Source organism: Tachysurus vachellii, chromosome 18 (assembly GCF_030014155.1).
Source record: "Tachysurus vachellii isolate PV-2020 chromosome 18, HZAU_Pvac_v1, whole genome shotgun sequence".
Lineage (NCBI taxonomy): Eukaryota > Metazoa > Chordata > Actinopteri > Siluriformes > Bagridae > Tachysurus > Tachysurus vachellii.
The window spans coordinates 17,404,253-17,429,726 of record NC_083477.1 but is presented as its reverse complement, the minus strand read 5'-3'; the positions used below and the strand labels follow the sequence as shown (position 1 = coordinate 17,429,726).

The window sequence follows — 25,474 nt, the reverse complement described above, 5'->3', positions numbered from 1 at the left end:
AGGTCTGTGGATGAGTGTGTGTTTAGATCACAGTCTATTCTAGTTAAGTGCAGCTCTCCTGCAGCCAAACCACTGTGGCCTGTGGGTGGCTCCGCCCACATTCCAGCCAGGTCATATGTCCTAGGTTAATGATGGGTATGTTTTTTTTTTTTTTTTAAACACTGTATATAGCTGTTTAAAATCAACATGACATAGCTTTAAAATAAATACACATAAGATGTACATGTAGTAGCTAATTTATATCTAGACAGTCTGGCAAAAAACTGGAAAGCAGAGGAGCTTTCACACTTAAGATCATGGTGTCGATTGTTACCCTTGGTTCATTTGCTAATTTGGTTTCAAACAACAACCAATTAAGCAAACCAAAATTGGAAAAAAAAATGCTGTTGGTGTGGTACTGTATGCAGGGCTGAAAACGTATTCATAAACGCATTCTTTTATTCGTCGGAAATATGGTGAGGCGAAAAAGTTGAACAAAACCTTGCCAAGTGCATGTGAGATTCTGAAAAAAAAAATACTCAAGCCAAGAACCGAGAGCCGACACTGATTTAATGAGTGTGTGCATGCATCCACTATTCATTTTCTTTTTTTATATGTAGATTCAAATACCCAGAACACATGGCAGTTCTGCAGTGCTAAAACTGTCCTTTGGCTCTGTTTGCTCTCAGCTTTAAAAAAATAATTAAATCTTTTGCAGACGTAAAAAAAAAAAAGAAATAAATAAATACATGCCATGTTTGATTTCCTTCCTCCAGTCAGGTTGATTCAGAGTTGAATCTCTTGCTCATTGCAACTGAAGACTGGAATTTAGCTTTTGGTCAGCATCAGAGAAGAGTGGGAAAACAAAATCTACAAAGTAATGGTCTAGATATCCTAAGATTTAAACAACAGATGATGTGAAAAAGAAAATGAAAACAGTATTTTACACTTTAAATGAATGAATCGCAGAAACGAACACAAAATCCAGCAAACGTTTTTAGAATCTGTTCAAAATTGCCACAGGTTTTCTGCAGCTTTGTCCTGAGACGTCTTTGTGACTTCATCACGACGCACGCACTCAAAGTCGTCTTCCGTTCACGTTCATAAAACATAGAGGGAGCTGAAAGGAGTTTAAAAGAAGAATCCTGTGTTTGCAGTTCTGCCAAAAAAAAAAGCAATCAAAACCATTCATTTTTGGCCACAACAATCACAAAAAACTCCTAGAGGGACTGAATAAGCTTGCAAACTCAGTATCTACTACTGAACGTAACACGTAAGATTCCTGCAATTTCAACTGAATAGACAACTGAGAATAAATTGTCAGAATATGGGTGGGGAACAATAACGCATCTCCAATGCTCTTCAAGTTGCACTGTTTTGCTCCATTTACATTGAATGACTTCTTGACCGTCCAATAGGCAGACTGCAATCCATTAAGCCTCATCTTATTTTCTTTGGCGGACAGTAGCTGTTTTGTTCTCATAAACCCTGCAATCGTTGGTCAGGAGAATAAATATTTATTGCAGTTAAATCATGACTGACGATGCGTGTATTTGTTCGAAGTGATTTTGCTGACTGGCAGAAAGACGAATGTGAAAAGAAAAAACATCACTTACAAAAATAGTCAAAAGCAGCTATTGTGCCCTAATAGGGAGGAGAATATAGGAAACCTCTAATGGCTTCCCGGCTGGAACGGCGCAGGATATTTAGCCGAGATATTTGCGGTGTTTTGAAGAAAGGAGTCGGTCATTCCATTTTTGGATGAGGAGAGCAGCTACTCTCGTCTATCAGTACGGCTGAGTCTTCGCACTGAAAACGAATTAGTCCGGATTTGGAGTTTTAGAGGCTGGATTCGTCGTTATTATAGAAACAGATGATGATGAATGGCCGAGTTTCAGTCAGTGTGACCGTCGTTTACTTCATCCGTCTATCTGTCAGAGCACTGCTGCATGGGACTGAAGCTGCACTTACAGGAGTGGAAAGAGAAGGACCGTGCCAGCACTCGACAGCTCATGGAGAGAGGGGGGAGGGAGATAGAGACAGATATAAGCAGACAAAGAATCAGGTGATAGATGGAGAGTGGTACAAAGGAAGCAAGAAGTAGGACTTTAAAGTGTGTGTATTATAAGAGAGTGAGAAAGAAATAGAAAGACATCAGCAGAAAGCAAAACTGACAGACAGGAAGGAGAAAAAGAAAGAGCTGAACAAAGAGAGAAGCCAAAAGAGAGACAAAGTAAACACGAAGGAAAGTGATAGAAAGGTAGGAAAGAGAGGGAGTGTGAAAGAGAGATGAGACGAGAGCGTTAGTGAAGCTTTTTGGCTACACCTCATCATCAGGTGATGCGGTCTGCACTCGTGGCAGGAGGATGCTGTTCCTCAGTCATCGAGTGAGTTCACGGAAAGGAACAGTCGAAGTGAAATAAAGACTGAAAATCGGAGAGAAATACAGCTTGGGATGGAAAACAAGAGTGGGAGTGTGAGGAGTGTGGAAAGGGGATGCACTTCTCGTCCAAATGGAATAACTTAAGGCTACATTGGGGACATCAGAAAAGAGGACACTCACATACTTGCCAAACTTGCGTGTTGAGAGAAGTTCATTGCCGTCTGGTTACCACAGCTAAATCATCATACATTTACAAATGATCTCTTGAAGTATGTTAAATTGATAGTAATCTACCAAATTACAGCAGTGTTAAAACGTTACGTACACTCTGTACTAGTTTTACTAGTCGAGTAGTCATTTGTCAAAGCAAATAAAAAAAAAAATCTGATCTCACTTTATAGGTTTTATATACAGCACTGTGCAAAAGTTTTAGGCAGGTGTGAAAAAATGCTGTAAACAAAGAATGCTTTCGGAAATATAAATAATGAGTGTTTATTTCTGTCAATTTACAAAATGCAAAGTGAGCAAACAAAAGAAAACTCGAAATCAAATCAATATTTGGTGTTACTACCTTTTGCCTTCAAACCAGCATGATGTGATGGCACGACCCCCACAGAGCCCTGATCTCAACATCATCGAGTGTGTCTGGGATTACATGAAGAGACAGAAGGATGTGAGAAAGGATCTTCCGACATCCACAGAAGATCTGTGGTCAGTTCTCCAAGATGTTTGGAACAACCTAACAGCCGAGTTCCTTTAAAAACTGTGTGAAAGTGTACCTAGAAGAATTGCTGCTGTTTTGAAGGCAAAGGGCCACTTCATTTTGTTCATTTATGAAAATAAATGTTTAACACTTCCATTTTTGAAAGCATTCTTTGTTTACAGCATTTTTTCACACCTGCCTAAAACTTTTGCACAGTACTATATATATATATACATACCTGCCTAAAACACAGTACTATATATATATATATATATATACGTATATATATATATATATATATATATATATATATATATGTATATATATATATATATACCTGCCTAAAACTTTTGCACAGTACTATATATATATATATATATATATATATGTATATATATATATATATATATATATATATATATATATATATATTTAGAAAATAGTCATTTCAGGTCTTAAATTAGTAAAGAATGTAGTCATTTTTATGAAGACCGTGACTGTGATGAACGTGACCAATTCCAGTGAATTTTCGAAGATTTTAAAAAGATTTTACGAAGATTTTATGGCGAAAAAGGTACAAAATTTTGCAATATACACAAATTATGTATGAAATAGGCTAAAGGGCAGAAATAAAGAACTAGATCTGAAATATTTTTATACTAACAAAGTATTTTTTCTGCCTCAACAGTATTAATCGACTAGTCTGTGTAATATACATCATCATACACAGTTCATACCATACCACATCCAGAAACCTGTATAATCCTGAAAGATTTTCAATACCATCAAATCCCGTAGGCAGAAAGCGATTCAAGATGGCCGATGGAGTCGCTTTCGCCTCTGCTACGTCCTGTTGTTCGCCTTTGTGTGTCACAAAGCATCATAAAGCGTGCAATCAAGTCTGTTTGAAATGTTAAAAGGACTCCGCAGCGAGTGTGTGACGATTTACATGTTAGTAAATCAGTCTCATAACTTCAGAGGAAAAGAAAATAAGCAAACTTGAGTTACCAGACGTTTTGTCTAGCAGCAGGTTTTGTGGGTTGAGTGGAGGATGGGCAATTAACAAGGTACAATGTGCTTATTTCATGATGTGTGGATGCACATTTTCACATGCCTTGTTCACTGTAATGTACTTTTATGTGTAAGTTAAATGGATAGTATTTAAAGGGGAGAATTAAGAGCTGAACAAAAAAAAATTGAGTGGGAGAAAGGGATAGCACGAATGACGGGGAAAAAAGGGGAGAAGGTATGGGAACGGATTTTGTGATGTAGGAATGAAAAGAGAGGTTTAAAAAAAACATGTTTGTTCGTGATTATTAAAGAGACAGTGCCTCGCCAATGTGTGCCTATAAACCACATACACACACACACACACACACACACACACACACACACACACACACACACACAAAGAGCCCCTATATAGCAGCATAGTGTTTGCAGAGTGTCTTTTCAGTGTTAAGAAGCATTTAGCAGATAAAAGATGTTAATGGCTCCTTCATTTAGTTCCTGTGTGCTCTATAAAGCTGAATGCAGACTGAATACAGCCGACTGTAATGAGTGTCAGGAAGCAGAGCGCCCCCTCTGGACACACATATATACGTGTTCTAACTTTCTGGATCTCTTCAAAGAGAGTAAAATATTCCAGCAAGAAGATTAGCAAGAAGTGCTTTTAGTCACTGAAAGTAAATTTTAAAAAATGACATAAAATGTCAAAAGATGGTGGTCTTGTGGCTTTATTCTGAGATCTTCAGTTACTTAACCCCCAACCACCTTCGAGAATATCCTGAATGGACGCCTCACTTCCACCACAAGCCTGAAGATGAATTATTTTATTTATTTGAGATGTTTTGTACTGGCAACATCAATATTCACTGCTCCGTTTCACTGTCCACTTAGTTATGGGGTGTGTGTGAGTGTGTGTGTGTGTGTTCTTTAGATGAAGCGTAAATAAGCCATGGGTGTTAATGGCATTTTTGCCCGTGTGGCAAGCCGTTGCCCTGATACAAAGAGGATCCAAGGCAGCGTTACACACAACTGAATGGATGGAAACACACACACAGGTTTGAAAGCTGGAGCTGTGAGACCTCAACACTACCCACTGCACAACATGCAGCCTACAAAGCTAAATAATGAAATAGAAATATAGAATAACTCCACCCATCCCCACCCCGCTACGGCAAAATATACAGTATATATTATATATCATTAGTCGTTCCTTTAATGCTTGTGTTGGACCTCGACATACCACTAAGCATGTAGGTTGTAACAGTCTAACAACTGGCAAGCTACATTAACACCAGTCCATCAGTTGTTAGATTAAATTAAACTTAAGCCCCGCCCACAGACTTAGGGATGACTGGTTAAATTGGGACATGTGGAAGAAGATTAAACTGATTAAACCATATGTTTGTGCTAGATGTTTTGTAACTGAACATATGTACGAGAGGATTACACATAGAAGTGTGTGTGTGTGTGTGTGTGTGTTGCTGCAATGTTTACCTGACTTAGCATGTACTGAACAGATGGAAAGTTCTGATTCTGTGTCTTCTGTCATAAACCTGGTGTGTAATTGGATTCCATGTGAGGACTAATCTCACACTCACATGACCCCTCTCCATGGGTTAATAGCTGAAGGCTAACCTGTAATGAATCGATTAAATTAAATTACACTAAATAGTTTAAAATGTCATTCCTCTAGTAAGTTCTTCCAGATTTCTCATTTGGTGAGCAGAATTATGGGATGGCTACGATTAGAATGGGACGGTGTCGGTGATGATGGGGCTGGATATGGCAGCTTATTCCACTGCTATTACAGCAGTTCTGACAGAAGTTCCTCCTACAAGCCTTACATTTACTGTTCCATTTACATTCCTTCTCTTTGCTGCTTACATTTACAGCATTTGGCAGATGCCCTTATCCACTCACTCACTCTCACTCATTTTCTACCGCTTATCCAAACTACCTCTGGTCACGGGGAGCCTGTGCCTATCTCAGGCGTCATCGGGCATCAAGGCAGGATATACCCTGGACGGAGTGCCAACCCATTGCAGGGCACACACACACTCTCATTCACTCACGCAATCACACACTACGGACAATTTTCCAGAGATGCCAATCAAACTACCATGCATGTCTTTGGACCGGGGGAGGAAACCAGAGTACCCAGAGGAAACCCCCGAGGCGCGGGGAGAACACGCAAACTCCACACACACAAGTCGGAGGCGGGAATCGAACCCCCAACCCTGGAGGGGTGAGACGAACATGCTAACCACTAAGCCACCGTGCCCCCCTGCCCTTATCCAGAGCGACTTAATTTTTTTATGCAATTTAGGGTTAAGGGCCTTGCTCAGGGGCCCAGCAGTGGCAGCTTGGTATATCTGGGATTCAAGCTTTCGTCATTAGGCTTCAACAGCCCACATCCCAAGGCAAATCACAGGTTTATATTAATAGTTATATATTATCTACCCTGCCTCCAGGTGGTCCTGTGGCAGGATCCCATGCTCTCATTACCGCAACCTGGGTTTGATTCCCGGGCAGGGTGCTAACCCAGCCACTGAAGAGTTAACTCTCAGTGCCAATCCCAAGCATCGGGAAGTGCATCTGGCGATCCACTGTGGCGACCCTGAACAGGGAGCAGCCGAAAAAAGGAAATACATTATCTATCCCTCCATCTATCCATCAATATTCTATACCTCTTATCTTACACAGGGACTTTAGGAACCTGGAGTTTATCCAAGGGTAGTCGAGGCACAAGGCAGGGGACACCCTGGATGAGCTGCCATCCCATCATAGGGCACAATCACACACTCACGCACTGCTGACAAATTAGAGATACTGATCAACCAATGCTTGGACTGAGGTAGGAAACTGGAGTATCTGGTGAAAACCCAGGCAGCATTGGGATAGCACGCAATCTCCACACATACCAGGCGGAGGCAGAAATTAAACCCCCAATACCCAAAGCTACTGTGCCCGACAAATTATGAACCACTTGTACTGACAGGGATCTTATGGTTCTTATCCTTGTCCTTCGGAAATTTAGGAAATTTCCTTCACTGTTCGCATGATACACAGAAAGTATATTAACAAAGGCTCTGAATACTTTTCTTTCTAACTGTATATTCAGATAATTATTTTTTTAGAAATGTTTAGAAAAACAGCTCCTGCTCGCTTATGACCCTCATACCATATGGCACATCATGCACATATGGTACACAATGCAACGTCTGTCAAGATTCCTTTTGCGGATAAAGTGTGGAAGAAAATAAACGAAATCTTCAGAGTATGGTGTAAATTTTGATCACGTTGAATTACGTTGTGTAGTGGTCAGTATTTGGCAACTGTCTGTGTGGATGACACACAAACACACACACCGCCTGATGTGTTGAACTGGTTTGTTGGTCAAAAAACAAATGCATGTTTTTATACATCGTCGCTGTCAGGCGGAATCCTCGTATCTCCAAAACCGTTATTTTTCCGGAAATTAAAAAAAACGCAGTACCTTATCTGCAATGCACAGGGTTTAGTCCGCGTTGCAGTGGATTGTCTTGCGCTAAATTCCTGTCCTCAGACGAGCACCAGAACTAGCGGGGGGTCAAGATTTTTTTTTCTTTGAGCCCATTGATTTGAAGACATTTATCTCAGAAGACGTGTTGATTCGTTGCGACTCTTATTAAGGAGAAATATGCCATGAAGCTCTCCCGCGGAGTGAGGAAGAGGTGGACAGTTGAAGTGTCCAATGGAGTTATGAGATTTGCGCTCAAGCTATTTTCAAGACTTTAGATTGGTTAATAACTTGTAAAAATAACAGACCCACGTGGGGACCAAAATTTGGACATACGAGGTTTCCGCCCGACAGCGACGATATGTGTCTGTATAAGTAATGTATGTGTGTGTGTGTGTGTGTGAGAGAGAGACAGAGAGACCCAAAAATATTTTTATCCTGGATTTGCTGAGCTTTCGAATGAGACCGGTCACTCAGTGTGAAGGTTATTCAAGCCCACAATGTCCTACCTAAGTCTCTTGTCTGCTCATAAACAGGAAATGACCTCACTTACTACTGGAAGTGAGCCAATAGAATCCAGGAATAAAACAAACGCAGCTTCCTCGAGTCACTGTGTGCGAAACAATGGAGTAAAAACACAGCCAGGGCTGCTACTGTGGTCTCTCTCACACAAACACACACACACTCACACATGAAAAAAAAACAATGAGTGCAGCAAGAGAAAACAAAGAGAATAAAATGGGGACATATGTTGAGAGTGATGGAGATGAAAAACATCTTTTTGGACTTAATGTGGTACAACAAACAAGAAAGAAAACAGACAAACTGAGAGAGTGAAGCAGACATGGATGGATGGATGGATGGATGGATGGATAGATGGATCAGAATCAGTCACATGACCTTCTAATCTTCCTGAAACCATGCATCAATGTGTGATTGTGTGTGTTTAAGGAAAAGCGAACACATCCATATTTGACTATTCAACTTTTTCTGCCACTTCATCACCTTCGTGTTTAAATGTGTCTGTGTCCAGCTTCAAGAACATGAAAAAAAAAATCATGGTGACTCACTCTGTTGGTTAGCTTTACAGTTGGCACTAATTGTGTTCGGATTTGAAGTGTTTACTTTTGTTTATATTGTGAGTGCGTTCACTGTTTAATTCATACACACACTCGGTGAGATCTGAGACGTTCCCTCTGTGTGTGTAATCACGTTTCCTGGATGTAGACTCACGTTTCCCAACATGCTCATGCTAATTTGGCAATGTGTGAATCCCTTTGTCATCCAAATGAGGAGCAGAGCTGATTTAGCTTCACGCTTAAGGTTTATGAACTCATTATTAATTAAACTAATCCTTAGTAATCCTTCTCCGACCTGGTGCCTCAGCTTCATCTCAAATCTCTACAATCACACTTGTTCCTATGAGTCTGTCTTGATTTCTGTCACTTTCTTGCATTTGTTTGTTTTGTTTTACTATTTTTCTGTAATACTACTTTCTTTAGTCACATTAACAAGGCTCTCAAGTTTTGAAGACAGGCAAGCGTGACATCCCGCACCCCCACCCAAAAAAAAATAAAATAAATAAAATAACAGTAATAATAATAATAATAATAATAATAATAATAATAATAATAATAATAATAATAATGGGGGAGTTGTTGTGTTTGGTAAGGAACACTGACCGCAATTTAACCAAATACAAAGTATTTGTTTCATTTCCATTTATTAATTTGTGTTTGTGTGTGTGTGTGTGTGTGAGTGTGTGTGTGTGTGTGTGTGTGTGTGTGTGAGAGAGAGAGAGAGAGAGAGAGAGAGAGAGAGAGAGAGAGATTATGACTGGTGTTGTTTATTGTGTTTGTTGCCTTTTTGGACTCCTTTATCATTTGTAATGTTGCTCCAACAATTTAAAACAGTTCGGCTCAAGTCCAGACATTTCCAGAGACAAGCTGTTTCGTGTTGAGGTTTTGTTCAAACCGACCATCGAAAATACCCTCTCTAATGAATATGTTTTATTTTTTCATTGGTTGTTGCATTAAATCTTACCCAGATACAATAGTGCTATTATCTGATTGGCTATTGTGTAGCCTCTTTTTTTGATTGGCTGATAAGTGTCAGGCTCGAATAAGAACTCCAGGGGAGACGCGCTTGGTTCCATAGAGACAGCGGTGCAGACTGATACATTTTGGGCGCTGCGGCATATTAAATATGATAAATAGTCAAAGTTTTTCTGCGTGACAAATACAATGTGTGGCAGGAGAGCGTGACAAAAGACCCAAATGCGTGACTGTCACTCTCAATGCGTGACACTTGACAGCCCTGCATTAATAACTAAATGATTGTTTACTGCTAATCATGTTTTGGACATGAAAATTAGCATTTTTCCAAGTGACCTGATTTTAAATAAAATTTTAAAATCTAACCAAATATGTGTTAAGTGAAAAAAATTTATTATTAAATGATTGATATTAACTTGAAAAATTACTTCATTCAGTTTTTTATGATAGTTGTGACTGATTTTGTTGTTTTTTTTTAATTTGGGCTGAAGCTTGCATAGCTTTTTGATTTTTTTTGCATTGAATTGGTGAAATTGGTTGAAACTCCTAACAGTAGACACACTTTCACACAACGTGTCTTGGCTTAAATCATCGAAAAATCTGCAGCGATTTTGAGTCTGCTTGATTTTGCATTTCTGTCTCATTAACTTCAAAATTGAGGGGGCAGAAAAAGAGGCTGGAGAAAGAGCAACTGCTTATCACGGTTTTATAAGTTATGTTGATTGTTTTTATGCTGTCTTTACCCTCTCCTTTGTTTCTTTCTCTTCATCTGTTACCTATTTAGTATTATCCCTACAGACCTACCGTGTGGTGATGCTGGAGGGCAGGGGGGTTTGGTTAGGAAAGGAGGGGGGTGCTATGTTCGTTGTCTGAGGCTGCTTCTGAGTAACGTGGAGAGGTTTACTGTGTTAAACAGCTGCAGATGCTGTGTGATTAGAGCAGCGTTTTTTTTTTTGTTTGTTTTTTTTTGTAGCCTCCTGTCGCCTTTGTCAAATTTACATTCAACTGAATGACCGAGCATCACACCTCCAGGGTTGGGGGTTCGATTCCCGCCTCCACCTTGTGTGTGTGGAGGTTGTTCTCCCCGTGCCTCGGGGGTTTCCTCCGGGTACTCCGGTTTCCTCCCCGGTCCAAAGACATGCATGGTAGGTTGATTGGCATCTCTGGAAAATTGTCCGTAGTGTGTGAGTGAATGAGAGTGTGTGTGTGCCCTGCGATGGGTTGGCACTCCGTCCAGGGTGTATCCTGCCTTGATGCCCAATGACGCCTGAGATAGGCACAGGCTCCCCGTGACCCGAGAATAGTTCAGATAAGCGGTAGAAAATGAATGAATGAATGAATGAATGAATGACCGAGCAGCGTCTTTCTCTTCAGAATTCTCTTACTATGTAGATTATGTTGTGTAAAATTATATTGCATTTGCCATGTACACACACACAACAACAACAACAATGCAGCGGGTTTCTAACCACCTCTGTGAGTCTGTCAGGCTGAAAATATCTAATCAACAGCAGTGCTGTGATGAGAACTTGACATTGCTGACCTGATGTCTGATTCAGTCACACCAATATCTGAGACACAGTAGCAGGTCACACACTTCCTGCTGTGCTGAAAGTAGTCCATCGTTCCAGTAATACTGTATCTGTTCAGTGCGGGATCTATGTACAGTGTTCACTTTTCCCGAAGGGCTGACACATCTAGTCGTAGAAATCTACATCTTGTCACATGAAGTGAACTACTGGAGGTGTTAGGTGTGTAACACAATCAATAAACTGTCTGTATATCTATTTAGATATAAGTTTTTGTGGTCTAAACCAGACTTCTTACTGAAGAGAAATATAGGGGAGATAGAAATGCCAGTACTGTCAGATTAGTGTGTACATTTTGCTTGAATGTACCAGGATGTTACTAAGGATGAATGAATAAACACTGTGCATGCATCATACAAGGCTTTCTTTGTCCCCCCCCAGTTCCAATACACAATTCTAGTCTTAACACGATGCCCTTTAGAAGAAAAAAAAATCTATATTTGCATTAAATTAGAAAACACTCTCATCATTCAAGATAATCTGTTCATATTCAGTTATACCCCTAAGTAGGTATACCTCATAAAATGGCAACTGAGGATATTCCTTTTTCTGATTCTGACCTGTGGCTGCTACTCTGACTAAAAAGCCACGTATAAGAAAGATGTTTCAGGTTATATGACTTTTTCCCCTGAGGCATTCTGACCGTGTCATGTAAAGAAGAAACCAGCAGGAGATCCCACTGCCAAAACTGAGAGGTCATGATTCATTAAAACACTGTAACACCACTGACTTTGTCCTGTCCTGAATTTCCACCATGACGATCACGTTTGGCGTGTTTTTGCGGCCTAATAGTGACTGGAAAAATGTACTAAACTCAATATGGCTGTGGCTTTTTTTTCGATTCAGGAGAATTGTATGAAATGATTTGCTGGTTATTTGAAACAGATCTTTGTAAAAATGACCACTAGCAAGCTAAACAGCATGTTAAAGGTACTAGCTATTTATGCCGTTTAAATACCACCTATTGCTCCGTGTCAGATGTCACATCACCAAAATAAGTAATATGTGATAATACTATAACACTAAACATTTACCAGTGCTAACACAGGTAGCATGTATGGTAGTGTGTGGATTGGGACAGAGCCCAGAAGAATACAAATACGCTATGTCACCTTTCACACCTCCTGTTTTGTTCCAGTCCTTCTTATACAAACCTTATCACTCTTTTTTAGGTTCTCCCTCACTGAGCGGATCTGCTACGGTAACGGTTCTGGTCGATGACGTAAATGACATGGTGCCACTTTTCTCCTCCACCTCCTACCACACCTCCATATCGGAGAACGCTCCTACAGGAAGTGATGTAATGCTGGTCAATGCTTCTGACGGAGATGTGGGTCAAAATGGAGTTATCAGGTACTGTGCACATGACGTGTATACTTAATATATATTTAAAATACCGAATGAAATGGTGGAAATTGGATGAAAATTTAATTTTCGAGTGTTTCATTTAAATGTAGCTTACGTTTTGCACATACCGTATCTTTATGAAAGAGGCAGCAATTTAAACACTTTTCTGCTTCGGAGAGTTCCATTTTTTGACCGCATACAAGATATACCAACTTGTATAAACACTTGTATAGGTATCCCAAAGAACGTGGACCTTGTTGGACTTTTTGTGTATCATTGTTGTGCCATAATTAAGTCCAATATGTAGCCCATAGTCCTGCTTTAATTTCCACTGTTGTAGCACACACAGAAAAGTATTCATGTTCACACACACACCCATACACAAACCACTCTAAACCGTCCCACTCCCTGCTGGGGGTGAATAGTGTGCTCCAGTTTTGCAAAAAAACATGCTAATGAGGATGATGATGGACAGTGACAGACAGACCAGCAAGCAACAGGGGGTTTCAGACCGATTTTACCCTTCTGTTCTGGTCACATTAAAGTGACCCATTTTAAAACATCACTAAAAGTGGAACGCCACTGGAAATATATTTTTTTCCCAACATGAATGCAATTTAATTTTTAAATTTTAATTTTTTAAATATGAATATGTTATTAGGCTCCTATTAATCTCTTATAACCTCACACACATCTAAATTTCATATGATCTCAGAGCATGGAAAGTGACTTTGGGGCAGTTTCAATAACAAATGTTATACTGATACGTATAAGATAATATAATTTGGAGATTTCAATTATTCAAATTTTCAGTTAACTCTCAATTATATTTTATAACAAAATGTGCAATAATGGATCATTTTGAGACCCTAAATAAATCATTTGAATTAAAAGTTAATTGAATAGTAAATTGAAAGTTAATGTTAGAAGCATCATTGCATCACAGGCCCTGTGGTTTATTAATAGGAACTTTTAAAATGAAATAAAAACACGGCAAATTTTGTTTAATGAAATTCCTACAGCTGGAAGAAATTGCCAGGTATCACTGAGTGATTTACGGCAGTCACACTGCATGAAAAAGGTTTGATTTTGTCGCCATGCATATCCCAGTTGTGTTGTTATAGACTAAAACACTCAAACATTTGGAATTCATCATAAATTCTGTGGTAACACACATACAGTACACAAACACACACACAAATAAAAAGATACAAAGGCTGTATAATATGTATTTTTCTTTTGCCTTGTCTCCAGCTGTCATAAAAATGTCTGCAGTGCTTGTTGTTGATTTTCAGGCTAAAAAAAAGTACACAGTATAAGTAAAAGTATACAGTAGTACAATAGTAAAGAAACAAATCGTCACTGTCGGGCGGAAACCTCGTATGTCCAAAGTTTGTCAATTTTATATTTTTTCACATATCGATGCTATTGGTCAGTCCCCACGTGGGTCTGTTATTTTTACAAGTTATAATCCAATAAAGCCTTGAAAATAGCTTGAGCGCAAATCTCATAACTCCATTGGACACTTCAACTGTCCACCTCTTCCTCACTCTGCGAGAGAGCTTCGTGGCATATTTCTCCTCAAGAAGAGTCGCAACGAATCAACACGTCTTCTGAGGTAAATGTCTTCAAAACACTGGGCTCAAAGAAAAAAAAATCTTGACCCCCGCTAGTTCTGGTGCTCGTCTGAGGACAGGAATTTAGCGCAAGACAATCCACTGCAACGCGGACTAAACCCTGTGCACTGCAGATAAGGTACGCCGTTTTTTTCATTTTCTGAAAAATAACGGTTTTGGAGATACGAGGATTCCGCCCGACAGGGATGACATACTTAACCCCTCCTTTGATATGAACTTATATTCCACTTTCATGAGCTATATTTAAATGATTTACAAAAAGTTGAACTGTACTGACTTAACAAAACAGGATTATATTCTAACATACCGTAGCATTCCTGCACCTTCTGGAGTAAAATATAACATCTTATGAGCTGTTCTTGCCTATGTCTGATTAAATTCGAATTTAAATCTATGAGCATTTCTGTAAATAATGTATATTGTGTATTTTCTTTCACAGTTATAGTCTGAGTGGAGGAGATGGGCAGTTTTCCATAAATCCTGCAACAGGGCAAGTAATAACCAGCTCACTTTTGGATCGAGAAATACAGGGCAGTTATGAACTGCTGGTGGTTGCATCGGACAGTGGACATCCAATACCTCTCTCCAGCTCAGCCACGGTTTCTGTGGTCATTAATGACATTAATGATAATCCACCACGATTTCATCACCACCCCTACGTCACACACATTCCTGCCTCAACCACCCCAGGTAGGTGATATAAACATGTTTATGTAAAGGTTAATGGACTTATTATTATAAAACAAGAAAAATAATTGTAATAAATTGAAAAAAAAAAACATGACTAGTCTTAACCCTATAAACGTATGTTAGTTTGTATAATGCATTAAAGGGGATGCTAGTAATTAACAAAGGAAATATTGTGTAATATCATGTGAATGATTCTCTTCTGTTTGGTATGCAGGTTCATTAGTGTTTGCCGTCACTGTAACAGACGAAGATACAGGCTCCAACGCTCAGCTGCACTACTCTCTAAGTGGCCGAAACTCTGAGAAATTCACAATCGATCCAATCCGAGGAGCCATTACGGCCAATGAGAAACTCACTGCCACCTCTGAGGTCACGTTCACGGTTCGTGTCAAAGATGGTGGAAAAAATCCCAAAATGGATAGTACAACTGTAACTGTTCGTTTCGTGTCAGGTGGAGATTTCCCAATCATCAATATCAAAGAAAAAAGCTTCACTTTTCCAGAAAACCAAGCCATCAACACTGTCATTACCAAAGTTTCAGGATCATCTAAAAGAGCTGGACCATTATCATATTACATCGCCAGTGGAAACCTGGACAATGCATTTCATGTAGACCAGCTTTCAGGAGAACTGTCCATCAAAAAGGCCCTAGATTATGAGAACATTGACAAGTATGTACTCTGGATTGAAGCACGAGACCAGAGCTTTCCTCCCTACTCGGCATATGAGAAGATTGAAATTGCAGTGTTGGACATTAACGATAACAATCCTGTTTTTGAGAAAGAACCATTTTATGCTGAGATTCTGGAGAACCTTTCACCTCAAAGAGTATTTGTGGTGTCAGCTCTTGATGAGGACAGTGGCCCTAATGGGCAGTTGGAATATGCCATTACTGATGGAAATAAGGAAAATAGCTTTAGCATCAATAGGGCCACAGGAGAAATTCGCACCACTCGACCCTTGGACAGGGAAAAGGTAGCTCAATATATCTTGAGGATAAAAGCTACAGACCGTGGTACAACACCAAAAAGCACTGAAGTCAAAGTCATCATTAGCGTTCTAGATGTGAACGATAATGCTCCAAGATTTTCAAAAATTTTTAGTGCTACAGTACCAGAAAATGCACCTGTAGGGTACACAGTGACCCGTGTGACAACTACTGATGAGGATGCAGGTGCCAACGCTGTTAGCCGCTACACTATTAGTGATACAAGTCTTCCCTTTAGCATCAATCCCAGCACAGGAGACATAACCATAAGCAGGCCTCTAAACAGAGAGGACACTGATCATTATATCGCTAAAGTCTCTGCTCATGATTCGGGCTGGACTGTCAGCACAGATGTCACTATATTTGTGACTGACATAAATGACAATGCTCCTAGATTTAGCAGGCCATCCTACTACCTTGACTATCCTGAACTTACTGAGATCGGGTCACTAGTCACCCAAGTCTCTGCCACAGACCTTGATGAGGGATTTAATGGTAAAATATTCTATTTCATTAGGTCTCAGTCTGAATACTTTCGTATTAATTCGAGCACTGGGGAGATATTTGTCAAGCAGCAACTCAAATATCAAAATTCAACTGGCCACAGTAATGTTAACTTAAACAGACACAGCTTCATTGTGACAGCATCTGACAGAGGTGTCAAACCTCTATTGAGTGAAACCACTGTGATTGTAAATGTAATCGACAGCAACGATAATCCTCCCATATTTGAGTCATCCTCATATTTCACTCCTGTCACTAAGAGTGTCAAAGTTGGCACCAGACTTATCAAAGTTACAGCACATGACAAGAAAGACTATGGTGTCAACTCTGAAATTGAGTATGCAGTATCAGGAGGCAACAGCTCAAGTAAATTCCGTTTGGATAAGCAGACTGGATGGGTCACTGTCGCCTCTTCTCTTGCTTCTGATGTTAATAGAGTTTATCTGCTCGAAATAACAGTGAGAGATAAAGGGACACCACCTCTTTTGAATAAAACTACTCTTAAAATTGCTGTTACAGAAGAAAATCACCACACTCCAGAATTTTCTCAAAGCCAGGTTACTGCCACAGTCTCTGAAAGCCTTACTGTTGGTACAGCAATCCGTACTCTTTCTGCCAGAGACAAAGACAAGGACAAACAGATGAACGGACTCATTACATATGATATATCTTCAGGCAATGATGATGGCCTGTTTTCAGTCAACAGCAAAACTGGGGTTTTGTCCTTGGCTAAACCTTTGGACTATGAAAAAAACCAAAAACATGAACTTAGAATATCAGCTACAGATGGAGGGTGGATAGCCAAGACCAGCTATGTTACAGTCAATATCCTTGTTACTGATGTGAATGACAACCCACCTGTGTTTGACCCTGATGAGTACTTCCCTGTTGTACAGGAAAATGTGCCGAGTGGTACCACAGTGGTCAAAATGAATGCCACAGATAAAGACTCTGGCCCCAATGCTGTTTTGGCTTATGTCATCCAGTCCTCAGACAGTGACCTTTTTATTATAGATCCCAACACAGGTGTCATAACTACACAAGGTTTTCTTGACTATGAAGCCAAACAAGTATATCATCTAACCGTCAAAGCATTCAACATACCTGACGAAGAACGCTGTAGCTTTGCAAATGTCAACATTCAACTTAAAGGAGCCAATGAATATGTTCCCCGTTTTGTATCTAAGCAATATTACTTTGAAGTTTCAGAGGCTGCTCCCAAAGGCACTGTTGTTGGGGAGGTGTTTGCAAGTGATAGGGACTTGGGACAAGATGGCGTTGTTTATTACTTGATTTTTGGTAGGAGCAGGAAAAAAGGTTTTGGCATTAACAAAAACACAGGCCAGATCTATGTCACAGGACCTCTTGATCGTGAAAAAGATGAAAAAATCTCATTGAAAGTCCTTGCCAAAAATGCAGGGAGCATTAGAGGTGCAGATATTGATGAGGTGTTTGTGAATATCACAATCCTTGATGCCAATGATCCTCCAGTGTTTACCCAAGAGTTATATGATATTCAAGTGAGTGAAGGACTTTCACCTGGAGGTCTTGTCACCTTTGTGAGTGCTGAGGATTCAGATTCTGTGCCAAGCTGGAGCAGATTCACTTACTCCATTGCTGCTAACCACGAATCTACTGCTTTCACAATCAACCCACAAACTGGACAGGTTTCTGTGGCAGCTGAGCTGGATCGTGAGACCACACCGGTGTACAACTTGACTTTGCTGGCTATAGATTCTGGTTCACCTGCAGCTACTGGTACTGCCAGTTTGATTGTAACTTTAGAGGACATTAATGATAATGGACCCACATTGATGACCATGAGAGGAGAGGTCATGGAAAACCAGAGAGCAGGAACTGCAGTGATGACCCTCAGCGCTACTGATTCAGATCTTGCACCAAATCAAGGTCCTTTCTCCTACAGTCTAGTGACAACTTCATTAGCTTCATCTTACTTTACCATAACCTCCTCAGGGGAGCTTAGCACCAGTCGGGAGATAGACCGAGAACAGATCAGTGATTTCTACCTTTCTGTGGTCATCAAAGATTCTGGAATTCCTCAGATGTCTTCTACAGGCACCATCCATATAAAAGTTAATGACCAGAATGATAACCCATCTCAGCCTCGCTCTGTTGAGATCTATGTTCATTACTTTGGCAACATGTACCCTGGAGGGTCCCTAGGTATTGTCAAAGCTCAGGATCCAGATATACATGACACATTCCATTGCACCTTGATCCCCCCTGTTGCAAGCCTTTTTAGCATTCCCAAAGGAACCTGTGACCTCAGTTCAAACTCCCGATCCACGGATGGCACTTTTGACCTCACAGTGCGCAGCAGTGATGGTGTACATGGTGCTGTCAACAGCAACGTTCGTGTTTTCTTTATTGGGTTCAGCAATACTACAGTGGAGAACAGCATACTAATCCGACTCAATTCCCAAAGCATTAGCAACTTCCTTAATAATCACTACCTCAGTTTCTTACGCATTGCAAACTCACAGCTAGCAGGACTTGGTACAGGAGTTCAGCTCTACGGGGCATTTGAATTAAACAATCAGACCTTCCTCATGGCAGCTATCAAACGTGGACACGGACAGTATGTAAACCCAAGTGGAGTGACTACTTTTTTCCAGAGTATAAAAGAAGCATTGCACAGACAAAGTGGGGTTAAAATAGATTCTGTGGACCACGACCCGTGCACTAACAACCCTTGCCAGAATGGTGGCAGCTGCAAACGGCGCCTTGGTGTCGCACCAGACATGATGACTGTAGAGAGTGTCCCAGTCATTCTTGTCTCAAATCGCCCCTTACAGCCCTATGTCTGTAACTGCAGGCCAGGATATGCTGGTAGTCTGTGTGAAACTGACATCAATGAATGTCTTCCATCACCTTGCCACAATGGTGGAACCTGCCATAACCTTGTAGGTGGCTTTTCATGTTCCTGTCCAGAAGGTTTCACTGGGATGGCATGTGAAAGGGATGTCAATGAGTGCCTGTCTAATCCATGCAAGAATGGGGCACTGTGCCAAAACTTCCCAGGTGGCTTCAACTGCCTTTGCAAATCAGGATTCGCAGGTATAGTAAAACATGACATCTAGACCTTATGAGCAGCTATTGATCAAGCCATTGCATATTCTGTTTGCACACAAATATAGCAAAGTTTTGATCCAAGAAAAATATTTGCTTCTGCAAAATTGGAGAGCTGTTGTAACTCTAGGATTCAGTGACGACTGCCAAAAACAATTGCTGTTAGGTTTACGGTTTGGGGTATCAGCTATGATACATATCAACTTGTCATGTTTATGTTAAAGTGAATGGGATGATGTACTGTAGTTTGACCCTAATAAGGACACAACTGCATGCTGACCTTAAGTGCATTTGAGTCAAGTTTCACTACCTGCTTTCTGTGTACTAAAGTCTTTCCATGTTTATGCTTTGAAGAGCTCCTTAACTTAAGTGTTCATTTGGCAAACTGCATAATGGTGTCTTGAAAGAAAAAATACTTTAATGATGCTCCTCTGTTAACTTCTGCTGAATTTAGAAAGCATCTGAAATGGGATCTAATTAAAATGGTTAATGCAGTGTCAACACACAATGTTGTATAATAGCCCCTACCAAATGCAATGGCTTATTGAAGACTTAATAAATGTAAGCTTGGATGTAAAGGAAGTGAATGCACTTAACTGTTTACGATAACATTATATTGAATCAGCTCTGTTTGGGCAGCTGCTGCCTGTAGCTTTTGGAAGGGCCTAGTCATATAAAGCTACAGCAGACGGTTTGTCTCTGGCACGCTCAAGCTTTGAGTCATTATTGTCCTATTTTATTATGACCATAATAAATGATCGTGAGCATTCATGTCTGAGGCCCCAGATAAATGGGGGCTGTAGAAGTATTACACCTATTGACTTACAGTAGTTTGCCTGCCCTCCCGCTGAACCTCCAACTTCCTGTTTTGTAGACCCAATTGTAGGGAAGGAATTTATTTCCCTAAAGCTTTTCAACTTGCATTTCTGCAACTACGAGAGAAAAAAGCAAATCTTAGTTTTGTACATTCATGAGTTTGCATATTCCCTACCATCTTGTATTGATCACCATCTGTTTATTTTGTTACTCCCATTGTGTAATGTTCATTTTATAGGCCTCCCAGTTCTAGTGAAGATAGGGTATATTTGTTGAGTTAATGCTGTCATGACAGGTATATGCTTTCATCCCTTTTAGACACTTGGGTGCATTTACAAGGTGAGAGCCTTTCAGAATTGTTTTGGCTGAGGAGGTTGAAATACACCAGAACTAGAGAGTGTAAATGCACAAAATCCCCTGTTGGTTTCTGGGAGCCCCATACAAGAACAGCCCTTCACCATATGCCTATGTCATCCTCACCTCATTCATTTTCATTTGTGTTGTTTCATGAACTCAGGGAAAACCTGTGACTCCATCATCAATTACTGTGAGTGTAACCCCTGTTTCAATGGAGGCTCCTGCCAGAGCCGTGTGGAAGGCTATTACTGTCACTGTCCGTTTGGTAAGTCATCACTCCAGCTGCAAAAGCCAGGTGTTCCAGGCTTGTTCACGAGCAGTGTTTATCAGACTTGGCCATGATTCAGGCAATACTGGAAAATATCAAGATCTACTAGGAGTGAAATATCCATTTAATTTTTTAATTCCCCATATTGTCTGATTTGGGGGAATGTTTGTTACTTATACTGTATGCATAATGCTTTGTTTATTGCTTCAATTCATTAAAAAAAAAAAAGGATACAAGGTTATTACTGTATATCAATTGAAGAAATACTAACTTATCTCTTCCTGTTTTACAGGTGTTTTTGGAAAACACTGCGAGCTTAACAGCTATGGATTTGAGGAGCTATCGTACATGGAGTTCCCAAGTCTGGATCCCAACAATAATTATATTTACATTAAGTTTGCTACACTGAAGGAAAGTGCCCTGATTATGTACAATCATGACAATCAAACTGGTGATAAAGCTGAGTTTCTGGCACTGGAGATCTACGAAGGTCGGATGAAGTTTTCCTTTAACCTGGGCAGTGGCACCTATAAGCTCATGACTATGGTTCGAGTTTCAGATGGTCAGTTCCACACGGTCATAGCCAGGAGAGCAGGAATGGTAAGTCATGTTTTGATTTGTAAAACAACATCCAACATGGTAACAAGTCATCCAGGCCATTTTGAAATGTATAGTCAAAAATACCAACTCTCTTTCTATACGCCATCTGTAAACTACTGAAGTGCTGCAGATGAGTGGAAACACTTTTCATGATTACAGTAGAAAGTCCTTAACAGCAATTACATAAAATCATTGCTAGCACTGTCATATAAAGCGATGTGGTGCAATTTGTATATGCTACAGTTCAAAATCTGGTCTGAAGATTATTGTGGAGCAAAATAATTAAAACCTAGCTTTCAGCACATCCCTATGGAGGTGTAAAGAACACCCAATCTGTATGTTTGGAAAAGGTGTTGTGGGTCATTTAAATGGGTCTGTGTGTGCTTTTTTGGACATGGATTTTGAGCAGATGTTAAAGTTATAAGCAACCCTTGGTTGTCCCTCTGTGCTTAAGCTTGAACTATGCTAGTCAAGGCTACTTTTGTTTAGTTAAGACGTTCCAGTTTCTGCCCGGAGGCAGCTGCTGACTTTTTTATTACCCTGTTATGACTTAATGTTCCCTCATTTCTACCAAGGATAGAGGATACAATCAGAGTTTACAAAAGCAACATAGGTACCACTGAACAGCCATATTTGGTTGGCATAGCTGATTGTAGAGTAGGCCTATTAAAAATGGAGATCCTGTGGTTGAAACTCAGCAGTACCTTTGCTTTGTGAACTTTGCCCCAGGGCAACTAAAGACAGGGCATTAGCTTTCTTGGGCAACAGTAGTTAAGACTTATTAATCCACAGCACTGCCAAGCTAACAAGATGGGAAAAGACATAAGACTTTTAAGTGAAAATTGTTGATGGCAAGTTTCCTTTTATATGTAGACCAGTAAGTTGGGCAACAAACATGTTTGTAAGAAGTGAAAGTTGTATGTGCCCCAGCTGGATTCCTTTTAAAAGTGAGAGCTCACAAACACACACTTACACATACTCTCTACTATGCAATAAGAGCTTACGATGTATAAAAAATAAACTGCCTATAATCCACAATTTTAAGACAACACATATAAAGAGTTTGCAACAAGACGTCAGTTATTTTTACGTCGGACTATGTCTGGGATTCTTCGCTTTTGTATGCAGTATAGGTTTGGGGTCCAATTCTTTGCTTTTCATATCTTAACGAATGTGATTCCGTTGACGTGGTGAGCCAATTGTAGATCAGTAGGCTTGCTGTGCGAGGTCTTTCTTTGCGGCCAAGGCTCTTTGAAGTGTAGAGCCATAGTAATAAAAAGCCCAGATGGTCGAGCCATGCGGTAACTCAACTGTATCAGTGTACACCAAAGCTGCAGAAGACAAATGCGTCTTGTTTCCATCGTTGGTTTATTTTCTTGCAGCCATATTTCAATCTCCCAAGCCACAGCTCTGCGTTAACGATTAGGAACAGGGGCTTTTTGCGGGTTTTTGCAGTGTTTACCCAGAGGCCTGTGTGGGCGCCAAGCTTCGCCCCCTGTTTTTCAACACCTTTGCGCTCTTTCCATCTCTCTTGCCACAACCGTCTTTCCTCCCTCTGTTCATAAACCACAGAGTTGTGGATTTGGACACAATGGCAGTGAGGAGCCATAGTGTGTTTGTTTAACAAGAGAGAGGAATGATGTTTCTATTTAACTCACTGTAACTCTTTATTTCATTCACAACAATTTTGCCTGATCTCATTTCTCCTCATGTGAACTTTTAGTGTGGGGTCTTCTTTGTTTAGAAATATACAAGGAATAGGAAACTCCAAGTTGGTCACTTATATGTTTAATTGCTAGTGATGTTAGCATTGTTCATTATAGTAAGAAGGATACAAACTAAAAGAACATCCTAGCATCTGTCAAAACTGGTGCTGGATTTCACTGAGTTAACATTGTTTTTCTTTTCCTCGCAGTAAGTAGGATACAAGAGAAAGGAACCACCTACCAGCTATGCTAATTAGTCCATGATGTAATTCTTTAAATTATTAGCATTGTTTACTGTATTTGGAGGAAGATGGATAAAAGAATTGGGAAACCACGAGCAGCCATGCTAACTGACCCTCAATTGGTTTTGCTAGTTTGTAGCATAATTAGCATTGTTTTTCTTTACCTCATTTCAATTCAATGAGGTGTGAAGGATAAAAAGAAAGGAAAATTCAGTGAAAAGTATACAAGATACAAAAAAAAAACTCTTTGCAGCCTTTCTTGTATCATTTGTTATTGCAGCAAATTTTGAGGTTTATTATGCTAACAAGTTATGCATTATTCTTTTTTCTTTGTAAGGCTGCATCACTTACTGTTGATCTTTGTGGAGAAGAACAGGAGCCTGGGTACTGCGCTGTCAGCAGTGTGGCTGTCCATACTGACTGGTGAATACACGCTTATCTTTACGATGCTAGCTGTAGATTTCTTTGCTAAATTAGCTTCAGTTGGTAATTTATTTACATGCACCAAATTTAATTTGTGTTTATTGTCATTGTGTGGTTTAGTAACTCCCAGAAGGGGACATGGAATATCTTTTTTCTGTCTCACTGTCCTAATTTTCCCCATCTGGTTTCTTTGCATTCTCTTCGTTGTCTCTCATTGTTTTTCTTTCACTCCGTCTTCTATTTTTGCTTTCTTTTGTACTCACTCTATCTTTCACCATCTCTCTCTTTCTTGTGTTTTCTGCATTCTATTCTATCATTTTTTATTTTTTTTTACCTATTTACTCTGTCTTTACCGATCTTCTTCATCCCTATATCTTTCTTCCTGTCTTCACACTTACAGGATATTGGACGTACAGCCGAATCGTTTGTCAGTCGGTGGAGTTAGGGCAATCGAACCGCTCCTGCAGCGCAAAAATCAGGTGAACACACATGATTTTGTTGGCTGCATCATGGAATTTGCCATCAACGGACGTCCTCTAGAACCATCGCAGGCCCTGTTGTCTCAAGGCATCTTAGACAGGTGCGTTACGCATATACGCTTACATGTGTAATCACATAGACATTCAGTGCAGAATGTAGAGAGATTCACCTTTACATTGAACATTTTTTACCATGACAGGAGAACTTAAGCTGAAAATGCTATCCTTGCAAACAACAAATGATATTTTGAACTAGGGATGTATGTTTCCTGGCACACCTTTTTTAATTGTCTTAAGTCTTCCTTGAGCTAACCTATCTTTGCCTGTGGTTTATTTATCACTACTGTCCTGTATAGCAAAGACAAGCCTAAAAGAAAACCATAGCCCATCTGTGTGTACTGTTAGCTCGGTCAACAGAGAAGAAAAACACACACTGTCTCAAACAGTCAGTGAGAGGAAAAATGATTGGGTTGACCATTACCAAATGTGTTTCATATGGAGAGAAAGAGAAAGATAAAGTAATATTGGTGTTTTTGTAACTGTTGAAATAAAAACAGTTTTTGCTACTAAACTCTTTTGGACTCTACTGTATTCACACACACTCCGTGAACTCACTGCCCTCAACAGGCAGCTATTGAAGATCACACTTCAGTCAACCACCTGCTGTCTAATAGCTTTTATTAGTGTCCAAACGTCTGTTTTTTGAAGCTGGAAAAAAACATGCAGTGTTTTTATGGGTTTCTAAAATGGAGGTGACAGATCTTTTGCTAATATGCTAATATGGCTCGCTACTAATATGGCGATCTGTTTTGTTAGTGGTGGGATCATTTCATCTGCTATTCTGACTGTCAGTACATCAAAATGTTGTCTTTATATGTGTGTGTTTGTGTCTTTCAGATGTCCCAGAATGGAAGGTGCATGTGTCACTAACCCTTGCAGGCATGGTGGGACATGTTTGGACATGTGGTCATGGCAACAATGCCAATGCGCTGAAGGACTCACAGGGAAATTCTGTGAGAAATGTAAGGGATATTATTTGTTGCGGCGATTTAGATTGATAGGGAATATTTGGTCAAATGGGGTAAGGTTTGGTAGATAGTGATTTGGTGAGT

The 25,474-nt window shown here is 40.0% G+C and overlaps 1 protein-coding gene across 1 annotated transcript in view; it reads left to right on the top strand.

Annotated features, from left to right (window-relative positions):
- Positions 1-25,474, top strand: part of fat4 (FAT atypical cadherin 4) — a 95,190-nt gene that overhangs the window by 62,147 nt on the left and 7,569 nt on the right. Inside the window, exons 7-14 of the mRNA XM_060891835.1 lie at positions 12,388-12,568; positions 14,639-14,889; positions 15,104-19,459; positions 20,805-20,909; positions 21,205-21,512; positions 23,798-23,883; positions 24,284-24,463; positions 25,260-25,384. Coding sequence (XP_060747818.1) covers positions 12,388-12,568; positions 14,639-14,889; positions 15,104-19,459; positions 20,805-20,909; positions 21,205-21,512; positions 23,798-23,883; positions 24,284-24,463; positions 25,260-25,384 — 5,592 coding nt within the window. The remainder of the gene's footprint in view (positions 1-12,387; positions 12,569-14,638; positions 14,890-15,103; positions 19,460-20,804; positions 20,910-21,204; positions 21,513-23,797; positions 23,884-24,283; positions 24,464-25,259; positions 25,385-25,474) is intronic.